General features: G+C 53.5%; 1 protein-coding gene across 1 annotated transcript; it reads left to right on the plus strand.

Annotated features, from left to right (window-relative positions):
• The first annotated feature begins 10,447 nt into the window (after positions 1-10,447).
• Positions 10,448-11,903, plus strand: LOC147914648 (ral guanine nucleotide dissociation stimulator-like). The gene is made up of 4 exons (XM_087443057.1): positions 10,448-10,465; positions 11,045-11,077; positions 11,450-11,571; positions 11,777-11,903. Exons 1-4 carry the CDS (start codon positions 10,448-10,450, stop codon positions 11,901-11,903), a joined length of 300 nt encoding a protein of 99 aa, XP_087299183.1.
• Positions 11,904-12,424: the final 521 nt, after the last annotated feature.

The following is a 12,424-nucleotide window of genomic DNA, read 5'->3' on the forward strand; positions in this document are numbered from 1 at the left end:
CTGTAAGTGACAAGGTAACGAGAAGAAGGTGTTTGGAGAAAGCTCTGCAATGGAATAGGGGCATCCATTCTCCTGGCAGCATGTCCAGAAGTCCATAGCATGAGGGGGATCCTCAAATTTCCCACAGTCCTGCCTGGACAGGGACCAGCTCCATAGTAGTCTCCAGAGGACAGGGCCTGGGGTCCTGCAGTCCACTGCTCTGGGCCCCTTGAACTGAGCTGGGCATACCCCGTCATCCCCCAGTATAGACAGGGACTACAGGAGAGAAGGTCTCAGCTTCCTTCTCTACAAATTGGGCACTTGCAGCGGCTGACCCCAAGGGTTCTGCATGCTTGGAAAGTCTGTAGACCTTGGTCCTCTACCAATGACCCACTGTGCCCTGAGGACATGGGTAAATGCTTTCCACTCCCTGAAGGTCCTTCAGGGAAGAGAGGAGCTTGGGGAATGAAGACTTGGTATATGGATGAGGCAGAGCCAGGGACTGAGAGTCAGGGGTCTGAGACTAAAACCACTAATAGTTGGGGGGTCTCATTTGGAAGTAGGGAGAATCATTGCCCTGGTTGAGGTGAGGATGCCTTTTGAGCAAACTGGACACCCCAGAGGTGAAAGGCAAAGAAGCAGGCAAGAGTGTCTTCTGAGGTCCCTTCCACAGCCCTGAAACCCTGCAGGTCCTGCTCCTTTACCCCTGGGACTCTGGAGGGCCTCTGCCTCAAGGTCACCCAACTAAAGGTTCCTGCCTGGGGCTGCAGTGCCAGTGCTGACCACCAGGGGGCAGGCAGCCTCCAGTGTCAGTGGTGCCTACTGAGCTTTGCAGGAGCAACTGGAACAGGCAGAGTTGTGCAGAGGTCATTTTGGCCATGCTCCTGCCTAAGAAACAACATGTACCTCCTATTATAAGTGATCCTCTTTGTAGAATGAGCTGGTCAGAGGCAGGAATAAGAGCTCCAAGATCTTTCCCTTTATTTATTCAGAGATTATGCTCAGAGAACTCACCCTGTGCCAGGTGACTTGGAGGGTCCAAGTTCAGTACTGAAAATGGCCAAGTGGTCTCTGTCTTCTGGGAGCTTCCAGTCTGTAGGAGAGAAGAACAAAAGCACAGAAGCATGTGAAGAAAAGAGTAAGTGCTAACCCAAAAATAAAGCAGAGTGTTGTGAGGGAGGGCTAGGGGCGGTCACTGGGTAAGAGAATCTGAAAGGCCTCACTGGGGTGACATTTACTGGGATCAGAAGGACTAAGGGAGCCAGCCCTGCACGAGTCTGGGAGCAGTGTGTCAGGGAGAAGGCACCACTGGTGCAGAGACTCACAGGCAGAAGTGAGCTTGACTGAGGAGGTTAGAAAGGTTGCTAGAGGGAGTGGGAGGAGAGTGGCTGGAGGGAGCCTGGGAGGAGAGAGGAGCAGAGGCAGGAGGGCAGGCTTGGGGCCTGGTAGACTGTTAGTTATCCCTTCCTCTCTGAAAACATTGCCCCCATACCTTGCATCTTCAGATTACAAATATGTAATATCTCACAAGTTTTCTGGATGAGGAATCTAGGCACAGATTAGCTTGGTTCCTCTGCTCAAGATGTCTCACAGGCTGGGGCTCCCAAGTTCACTCAAAGGATTTGCTCCCAAGTTCACGCAAAGGATTCAGGATGCAGTTTGGACTCAGAGCGTGAGCTCCTTTCTGTCTGTTGGCCTGGGCACTGCCTCGGTTCTCTCCTCTGTGGGCCTCTCCATAGGGCAGCTCAAAACATCTGTGCTTGATTCCCCAGTTCATGGATATGACAGAGAGAGACAGAGATAGAGAGACACATAGAGACATAGACAGAGAGAGGTGGAACATAAAAGAGGATGTAAGAAGGAAGTGAGAAACTATTTGTGTTTAAAACTTATAAATGGCATCACTTCACATTGGCTGAATTCTATTAGTCAGAAGCCAGTGACTAACCACTCAGTGGTTACACAAGGATGCGGAAGGCATGTGTATATCATGGGTGGGGATCACTGGGTACCACTGTGGAGGCTGCCCACCTCACAGGCTGAGATGAGGCACTTGGATGTCCTTCTAAATGTAATAGGAAACACTTGAAAGGTTTTAATCCAAAGGAAGACAGTGTCTGAATTTCATTCATTAACCCCTTCATGGTTCTGACATTTAAATGAGGCCCAGTTAGAAGTGACTGTTCCAATATCACATTGCTGGAACCCAGGCCTGTTTTGAGTGGTGTTCCGTGCTATGTCCCACCCCTTCTCATAATTCTTCCATCTCTAAGTTTGTGCTTTAGATACACATGACACCAGCCCACAGGTGTTATAGCTATTATATCCTATATACCTGATGATGTCCCTAGGAAGTAGATTCTAGCCCGATCCCCATTGTATAGGTTGGGAGACTGGGGAGGACCTGAGACACACAATGAGTTTTCCAGGACAGAGAACTGGTAAGAAAAAGGAAGTCTGAATTCACTCTGTCTCCTCAAAGCTAGGACCCTCGTTACATTTCCAAGGAGCTGTGACCAGGGCTGTGCTGGCTCATTGTGTACAGTTAAAGAGATGACATGGGGAGGAGGGTAAACATTAATAGCCCAAATAGGGCTTTGGGGAGGTCTGATTGAACAAAGAGTCCCAGGTAATGGAATCTTGAGAGAGTCACCTGACTTCTTTTATGATATGTCCCAACAGAACTTAGAACTCTGGTCACCAGGCACCCACAGGCCCCATCCAGCTCACTTGACCAGAGACACTCCAGAGAACAAGATGTTCTGCTGTTGTGTTCTGAACTTCAGAGGCTCTGGGCTGAGGAAAGTCCAGAGTGAGAGACTTTTCTGTTGCTGTAGATGGCTCAGCCCTCATCCCCAACACCACTGGCCATTTGGCAGGAGGCACCCAAAAGTAACACAGGGCAGCCCAGGGCAGGCCAGTGCAGGGGCCACCACAACTGTGATCCCACCTAAGCAGCCCCACACCCCGTGGCCCTCATCGTGTGTGTGTGTGTGTGTGTGTGTGTGTGTGTGTGTGTGTTGAGGGGGGAAGGCAAGGGATGAGGGGCATGGTCTTCTTGGGCAAGAGCAGGTTGTTAGGTATTAGAAGCCTGGTGGACCAGTCATGTTCACACCCCAGGTCATGGCTGGCAGCATGAGAAGGTGAGTTCCTCTAACCATATACGACCTGAGACCTAGAGGTTTCACCTCATTCCCTCCCTGACTAGACTCTTTTGCAAGATACCTCTCTGTTCCTGAACTAGGAAACAGAAATTCTCATGGGGTTGTCCCCCTGTGACAATATCCTGGCATGCCCTGATGCCTCCTGGCCTGGCTACTGGGCACTGTCTGAGAAATTCCACTAGACATCACCGAGGAGCTGGCCAACGGGTTCAACTGCTCTAACTCCCTAGAAAAGGGGCAGGTGCACCTGGCCACCAACACCATCCAGTGCTGGTCAGAGATGAGAATGGATGCAGAGGGGTCTCCATACCCAGGATCCTGAGATGATCAGGGTGGAACCAAAACTCAGGCTCAAATCTGGGAACTCCCCTGGGGCCCTCCCAGGGCTTTCCCACATGAAGTGTCCCACAGGCTGGATCCTAAAGGAATCTGGACCTCCACACGTAACCCACCCACTATGTGATAGAGTAGAAATACACTCTTCACATATTTGTTGGAACAGTAGAGAAAGTATTTAATGTTGTTTTCACTTTTCTCGAGGCCACTTTTCATGAGTATCAGCCTTTTGCTACTGTTTTGATTGTTTTAATGACCCACCCCAGGTATCCTGTGGAGCACTCAGCTCCACCATCCTTGCAGACCTTCTCTGAGCCTTACAAATCATCACTCTTGACAGGGTGATTTATCCACAAAGGAAGGGGGTGAGATTACTTGATTCTATACATTTCTCTGCAACTTGTCATCTCACAGAACACATCAAATCATTGTAGGCCTGTCAGGTCAGGAGCTGTGGCTGTACATGACTCCACAATATCCCATAAAGGAAGTCATTTGCCACAGTGATTCAGCCTTTCAATCTTGTTGGACCTTGACGTGATTCAATTCTGTTGCCAATTCAGCAGTGCTGCAGGGAACATCTTAAGTGTGTCCTCATAGACTGTGTTAGTTTGCTAGGGCTGCCATGACATAGGACCACCGATTGGGTGGACTGCCCCTGATGCCTACTGGCCCAGTCCTGGGCTCTGTATTTGAAGACCTCCACCCAGGACATCATTGAGGAGCTAGTCAATGAGTTTAACTACTCCATCTCCCTAGGCAAGCAGCAGGTACATCTGGCAACCAAGAACAGCCAACACTAGTCTAGGGTAAGTGTGGTCACAGAGGAGTCTGAACACCCAGGACCCCGAGATGACTGGGGTGGACCCAGAACACAGACTGGAATCTGGTGACTCCCCTAGGGTCCTTCCAGGAATGTAGTTTCCCCAGAGCCTTCCCCTCCATGTCAGGAGCAGACCAAGCCTCAGGTAGTCGAGAGGGAATGTCATGCAGCCCATGCTATGGACAGTTCTCAGTTCTGACCTGTGTGATCTTGAGCAGCCACTTGAAATCCCTAACCCCCTGTTTCCCAATATCTACAGTGGGGATGTTTGTTGATGACTCACTGGGATAATGCTCTTAATACAGGCTATTCATACAGGGAAGTGCTAATACAGGGAGGTGATTCTTAGCTCAAAAAAATGCTTTGAAGGTACCAGTTGTTTATCATTCCCCCCAAAATCAAATGATGCTTTTAAAGCCTAGAACCTTTCTCTCTGTGGGCACTCATGTCCCTCCTCTTGCCCAAGTTCCTGAGGTGATGGGAGTTTCTGGTCTGAGATCCAGACCCCGATCTTCCTGGTGGCTCATGATGATGCCACTGACTATATGACCCTCCTTGCCCACCCAGTGTGAAAAAGAGTCAACCCTGTCCCCGGATGAGGTCTGCACAATGCTGACCCCAAAGGCAGGCACAATAGAGATGGCAGTAGAGTCCCTGGTCTTCTCAGATAGAAACATGTCCTACATCGCCACCTTCCCATGTACGTACCAGGCCTTCACCGCCACCCAACAGGTCCTGGACCAGCTGTTCCATACAAGAGTGCTGCCCCCTCCACAGCACAGTGGTGAGTCTCCACTGCTAACTGTGTGTCTGTGGAATGTCAAGGCACCTCTCTGAGGCTTCACTTCTCTTCTGAAAAGCTGAATGGTAAGAAAATGAACCTCATAGGGTTATTGTAGGAAATCATGGAATCAGCCATGGCAAGTGTTTACCTGGTGTCTGGCTCTGCAGAAAGGGCTGCAGGATGTGCTGTGGTTGCTCGTGGTTATTATTTCTCTCTCCCCCATGAAAAGTAGTCTGCCTCACCCATCACTGGGATCTGGCCTTTCTGAGTTTGGAAAAGCATACGGGAAGCACCCTGTCAAGGAGTTTGAGCTTCTATCCAGCTGGTCTTTGTCCTTGTCCTTGGTGGACCCAATTAGGGATCACTGGGGCAGCAGAGGGGCCCCAGGCCCACTTAGATATCTGGGATGGTTCTGGTAGGACTTCATTCACTCAGCAATATATATTAAGCACCTACTACATGCAGGACTGTTGGAGACACTTAGCATAACTCAGTGAATGAAGCAGACACAATCCCTGGGCCTCAATTCTGTATGTCTACCATACATCTCATGTGATGCCCTCATGGCCTCTTCGACATCTGGAGGCATCTTCCCATATTCTGACCAGGATGACAGACCATGGGGCCACCTAAAAGAGTAAATGGTGTTTGGGTCCAGAAGGAGGACCTCCTGTTTCTACATAATGTGGAGGAGGGTAGTGGTGCATGGGTGCTATGGCTGGGGCAGGCCTGGCAGATGGCTTCTCACTCATCTTTTGATTGCCATGAGAGGGTTGAGGTCTGGTGGTTTCCACTGCAGGAGGACAGGAGTGAAAAAGAACTGTGGATGGGGTCCCAGTCTCCCAGGAACCAGAGGGGAGGCTGAGTTAAGTTGTCCCCTAGAGACGCATCTCCACCACAGTCCCATCTCAATCTTCCTCCCCTTCTCCACATCCACCCCTTCTGACCACAACCACCAGGCCCAGAACAGGAGGGGTGTGAGCAACCTGCTCACAAATCTGCTTCAGTCCTCAGTCCTGTTGCCCAGGTACATGGAGGGCTGGGTGGGCTGTGTCCAGGCCCTGAGGTAGAAGAGTGTCAGTGGGAAGAAGAGAGTCACACAGACTCTGTGTTCAACCTGCTGATGAGTAGGCCTGCCACTGCCAAGACGGCCACATAGGGGCTGGGGCTAGGACGAGGCTCTCCCCTGGATGGGAAGGGGCAGGCATGGGGGCCCAGACCCAAGCAAGCGTGCCTTGGGAGGGCAGTGTGGAAGGAAAATCCAGGCCTCTGACTCTGCAGCCCAACCGCCTTTCCCCAGCACCGTCTTTTCTATGGTGAGAACCTGGCTGGACCAAGTGCAGAACTTCTGGGATCCCCTGCACTTTCCCTATTTCACCTTGAAGCTGGCCTGTGTACATGTCAATTTGCCTGGCTCAGACCTGGAGGGCCATGCCAACATTCTCTGGGTTCATCTGGAGCATCTAGAGCCCATTGAGGCAGAGCTGGAAGGTGAGGGGACTACAGTCTGGGAAGACCATCTGTGCTGGGGTTCATGGGCTGGAGATCTCTTAAAGGCAGTGGATTCTTTCCTGTCTTTGGAAAGGCATATGGAAAGTCAGGTATGTGGGTGAAACTTCTCTTTATTCTACTCCAGTGCCAGCTCCAGAGCCAGAGCAAGGGCCAGTTCCTGGGCTAGAGCCAGCTCCAGCTCTAGTTCCACCACGCGTGCTAGAGCTGGAGCCAGTGTCACCTCCCTCAGCCCCTCCATGGCTGGAGCAAGTGCCAACTTCAACTTCAGCCCCAGTGCCAACTCGTGAGCTGGAGCCAGATTGACCATGGGCTCTACTGTGAATTCCACCTCCAGCTACAGAAATAACGACAGAGCCAGATCCAGCCACAGAACCTGCCTGCCCCTGGGCTGTGACCACCAAGAACCTGCTGAGGGAGGAGAAGCCTAATCTCTTGGAGTTCCCTCCCCAGCTGGTGGCCGAGCAGTTGACACTGATGGGTGTGGTGAGCAGCAGCACTCTCAGGGTGAGTGGGGCGGGCCTTCCCTATGCCATCAGCTGCCCCAGACCTGCTGTTTCCTGATCTGGAGTCCAATGATCTGGCTCCAAACCCCAGATCCTCCATTTACAAACCGTATGACCTAGGCAACTTTCTTAAGCCCCAAGCCTTTGCTGTCCCCACATAGATGGTAGAGATGGACACTAAGAGCACCTGCTGCACAGAGTGGCTGTGCAGATGAATGACATGGAACAGAGAGGAAGTTGGGCAGAGTCTGGCTCCTTGGTGGGGGAGGGGAGCTCACAGAAGTGCTGCCAGGTCCTTGTGTGGATCACCCATTTGCCCAGGAGGGCTCAACAGCCTCAGCATTTATTAGGCACCCAATGTGTACTTGACTACCTGGGAGACAAACAAACAAAGCCCATGGTTGTCACTGCCTCGGGGGAATGTGCATCTGAATGGGGAGTCAGACCGAGGGGTGATCAGCATGGGTAGAAGATGCCCCTTGAGGTGCGCAGGTGAGAGTCACGTTCCAGTGCTTGGAGGAAGGGAGACTGGGCTGGGAGCAAATGCCACTTCCCTTCCCCACAGTACTGCATCCTGGGTCATCCTGTGCTGGGTGCCCTTAGTAGACATAGACAAAACCCAGGGACTCCCACAAGCCTCAGGCCCCATCCTCAGTTTCCTGATCTCTGGCTCTGACCACTAACCCTGCCTGGGACTGTGGGGGACTGTGGATGCTGAGTTGGGGTGTGGCAGGGCTGGGAGATACTCCCCATCCTTCTCAGGAGCTGTTCAAGAAGGTGGTGCCCTGCCACTGTCTGCACATCATCTGGTTCTGGTGGGATGACAGGGAAAATGAGTACCTGGTGCCCACCATCCATGCCACTGTCACACACTTCAACACTGTGGCCACCTGTGTCATCACCATCTACCTCAGGAACCCGAGCACGATGGCCCAGGACAGGGCCAGGTGGGTGGAGCTCTGGATCCAAGCGGCCAAGGTAAGTCATGGGAGTCCCAGGGAGGCCCTCTCTGGAGTTGTGAGAACTGCCTCTCCTTTCTCAGCTCTCAGGATTGAAGTCTGTGGTCTGAGCCCCCGCACAGCCACTAGGGCCCTCCTGCCAGGGCCGTGATGACCTTGATTCCTGGTCCCATGGTGGCAAGCTCAGTTCCCATCTGGGCTTCTTCCTTGGGTTAAGCTAAAATCCTCTTGCCTGGCAGTGTTATTCATCGGGTCCTAGGAGTGCCCTCCCCCAGTTCCCTGGGCATCTGTCTCATCCAGAACAGGAGAATTCCATGAGGGGACAGAAGCCAGAGGCAGCAGGGCTCTAGCTCCCCCTCAGAGCTCACTCTCTTCCCTTCCCCAAGAGTGCCCAGGCCTCAGGAATTTCTCTCCACTTCATGCCATCCTTTCTGCTCTGCAGAGCCCCTCAATTCACCATCTGAAGAAGACATGAGGAGAGGTTTCCAGGTGGGTAGGCAAACACCACCAGGGTGGACCAGACAGCCCACAGAGGGCTGGCAGTGCCCCCTCAGTCAGCTGGGACCACCTGGGAGACAGCAAACCCCAAGGACAGGGACTGACCTGGTTGGCAGGTCTCGGAGTTTCTCTGGGACCTTAGGCCAGCAGTTCTGCTTCAGGAATTATTTTCCTTAAATGTCAGATCCTGGCTTGAGCCAAATTGGAGATTTCCACCTGTTTACTTTGCAGCAACAGAACTCTCTCCAACTGAAACCAACATTGTTCAAAACAGATCTGCTCAGTAGATATGGGAATGGGAGACCCAGGTGACAACAGAAGAACCCCTTCCCCAATCCACATGCAGACCTCAGGGCTCAGAGGAACCCAGTGAAAACTTTCACCCAGGACCCAGTCTTTTTGGATCTTCTGGGTTCTCAAACAAAAGGGTTTTGCCCTTAAACCATCCCATAGTTTTTCTTTCCTTCTTTCCCCTCCCCTCAGGAAGAGTTCCTGAAAATTTAAGAAGGTGTGTGCCAAAGACCAGTGGGTGAGCTGGAAGCTGCTTATAGAGGTAACATGGAGACTGGAGATCTAGAAGGAGGGGAGGGCAAGAGGGGTGGGGAACATCCTTAGGGGATCCTAGGAGGTGAGGCCTTTGGCATGCTCACGGGCCCAGCCTGGGTGTCAGAGACTCCCATGAGGGTGAGGCAGGCAGGAGCCACTTGGCCAGCCCCTAAGACACTTCATCCCTCTCCCTCCATGTCTCAGCCTCTCTGGGGGCCTGGACACACCCCAAGAGTCCAGAGGCCAGGACCTTGGTCAGTGGTGGGCTGGGGGTGGAGTGAAGGCAAGGGGCACAGGGCCTCTGGCTGGGAGTGGCCTCTCTTCAGTTGATCCCTGTGCAAGTCACTGTCCCTCCGTGGGCCTCGGTCTCCTCCTCTGGGAAATGGAGGGATATAATCTTTTGTGGAGGCCTCACAGGGGAGTGACAAGGTTCAAGGGAGGAGAGGAATGTGCAGGAGATTTGTGCTGGCTTCTCTTCCTTGAGAGGTAATGGGAAAGCAATGATGACAGTCAGATGACACTGAGTCCTCAGGAGCCCCTGGGAGGCACGTGGAGTTCTCACTTTCCAGAAGAGGAAAGAGGCTCAGGGAGGCCTGGGCAGACACAAGGTCACACAGGAGTGAGTGTTGGAGCTGGGATTGATCTAGGATCTGAGCACCCTGGAGGTGGGAGCAGCATAGGCACCAGGTAACTCAACCCAGATGTGCAGGGTCTGAGGTCAGAAGCATGGGGTGACATGTGGAGGAAAGTTTGACCTCACTGACCCTGTCCTCGACCCTGGCAGGAAGCCATCTCCATGTTGGCCACCCTGCATGGACCCCCAGGGAGCCCAGGAGAGGCAGCAGCAGCAGGTGAGGGTGCCTGTGGGGGAGGGGCTCAGGTATCAGAGGAGAGGGAGCTCCCCACTCCCAGCTGCAGGTGTCCACCAGAAGAAGGGCCTTCCTCTTCCAGCCCAGCTCCTGGTGCCACAGAGCCTGAAAGGCCTGCATTGGAAGTGACCAGGAGGAAGCCTGGAAGGGCTGGGTGCAGGATGGATTTGGGGTTGGGAGGCGCAGGGACCACATATCCTGGGATGTGCCAAAAGCTGGCCCTGGGAGGTGACTGGGGGAGTTTGGTGCTTCTGGAGGGGAAAGGAGGAGGGAACTGGGGGGAGGCTGCTAAGGTCCTAGGCTGCTCTATGTGGGAGCCTGGTGTGGGCAGGAGGCTGGGGCAAAGGGTTCCAGGGGAGGGTCTTTAGGGGCACTTGAGAGTAGGGGCTCATCACCACCCCCACCATGATGGCACAGGGTGTCACCCCCTTCTTTGGCACATACTTCAGATAACTGCAGCTGTTGGAAAATGCGATGGAGGATTATCTGGAGGTGAGTGAGCCTGGAAGTGGGGCCTGGAAATCAGGATCCCGAGGTTTGGGAGGACACAGCCCCACACTGAGCCCTGAGCTCTCAGCACTTGGCAAACCTCCTCTCAGGATAGCCTCACAGCCACCCCTGGGAGCTGGGGCATCAGGCCCATCTTAGCAATGAGTGAATGGAGGCTCCGCATAAGCTGCCATCCTGGGCTAGTGAAGCTAAAAGCTGCCTGACTGCAGAGCTACAGGAGGTTGTGTCTGAGCTGGACTTAGCCTCTCCCTCAGGCCCTGCCCATGAGGGGGTGAAGTCAGGCCCCTCCAAGTCAGGAAGCACATCAGGGGCTGAGCTGTCCCTTCTTGCCTGAGGCCTCAGTCTCCCTATCTGTCATCAGAGAGGGTTGGGCTACAAGTTCTCTGGCCTCAGCTCCCCTGTCCCCTCTGCTGTGGAGCCCAGAGCCTGGCCTAGGTCCAAGTCCTGTTTCTGGAAGTGCTTGTCCCTTGGTGGTAGAGCAATATGAGAAAGGGTGGGGATGCAGGCTAGTTATAGGCTAAGGGCACTGTTTCTGATGGACATTGGCTGCTTGCCTTCCAGAACAATGTGATCAACTTCCAGAAATGGGGTGAGGTAAGCAGCTGTGGCCTCACTGTGGGGATGGTGGGGGTATGGAAATCAGAGACCCCTCCCCAGGCAAGACCCCCTCTAGCCCAATCCCTTGAGTCTTACATTTATTGGGAGAGTTAGATGCACAGAGCTGGGGATTCCATCACATTGGCAGCCGGGGGAAGGGGCTGGCATCAAGGACACCTTCCCAGAAGAGGAGCTATTTCAACCCAACTGTGAGAACAGGCAAGTTGTGGATGGAATTGGAGGGAAAGAGGGTTCCCATGTGAGCAAAGACCCCAGACCAGCTCCTTGCCCCTCTCCCTAACCCCTACAAGGCCCCTGCAGGGTCCCCCACCCAGGCCCTGTCTGCATTCTGTCCTTCCTCTGTCCCAGCAATTCAAAGTAATTGAAGACATCCCCTTGCTCCAGGAGGCTGCAAATCAATACAACTTCGAGCCCAAGGAGCAATTTGGGGCCTGGTTCCAGGCCACAGAGCCCCTTAGTGAGGATGAGAGGTGAGGCAGGGCAGGAGTTGGGTGAGGGCAGGGCAGACTCTCCCTGATGGCCAGCTCCAATGTCCATGGCTATGCCTCCTTGGTCAGCCCCAGACCTTGTTGCATGGCAACCCCTGGGGCAACGGGACTCCAGCTGCTGGCAGGCTCTGGGAGGGACATCTGAGTTGTGGCTTCTGGTAGTTCACAGGTCCACTCTGTCTTGTAGCTACTGCCTGTCCTGCCAGCTGGAGCCCCCATTCCAGTGGGCTAGCAAGATTCAAGAGTTCTTCAAGGCCAAGAAGAGCCCACCATCTTCAAGCTCAGGGCTGAGTGAGTGTCTGGACTGGCAGTAACTGAATCCATGGCCTCAGTAAATCTTTGAGCTAAGCATGAGCATGAGGAGTTGGACAACCAGCCCTGCAATCCCAGCTCCACTGCTGAGCAGTCCTGCGAGGGGGATTCTCCTCACCTTTCTGGGACTCTGTTTCCTCCTCTGTGAAGTGGGTGATGCTAAATGACACCTCCCATGTCAAGAACAAATGGGGTGCTGTTGATTGAGCACTCAGCACAGGGTTTGGAGCACAGAGTGCAGTGGGGGCAGGTAGGTAGGCCATGACACTGGGGAGGCCCCCCAATAATCAATCTCTTCTCTTCAGTCACCAGGCCCCCAGCACAGAGCCTGTACCAGAGGCAGATCACACCCCTGAGACCAGATCAAGTGCAGCCTCTTCCTCAGCAGTGGGGACACAGCTGGGACACTTGGGGTACACCAGGCCAGCTCCTCCTACCCTGATGGGAAGGAGAACATTGTAAGCCTTTTCCTTGGGTCCCTGAAGCCCAAGAAAGAGGGTATGACCCACCCCAACTCCCTGCC

This window comes from Ceratotherium simum, chromosome 18 (genome assembly GCF_057802395.1).
Source record: "Ceratotherium simum simum isolate JZ-2026a chromosome 18, ASM5780239v1, whole genome shotgun sequence".
Lineage (NCBI taxonomy): Eukaryota > Metazoa > Chordata > Mammalia > Perissodactyla > Rhinocerotidae > Ceratotherium > Ceratotherium simum.

Bases quoted from the DNA above. Each gene is read 5' to 3' on its own strand.
- LOC147914648 (XM_087443057.1), top strand. The intron at 11,078-11,449 runs GTAAGCAGCTGT...CCTCTGTCCCAG, and splicing joins ACTTCCAGAAATGGGGTGAG to CAATTCAAAGTAATTGAAGA. The intron at 11,572-11,776 runs GTGAGGCAGGGC...TCTGTCTTGTAG, and splicing joins CCCCTTAGTGAGGATGAGAG to CTACTGCCTGTCCTGCCAGC.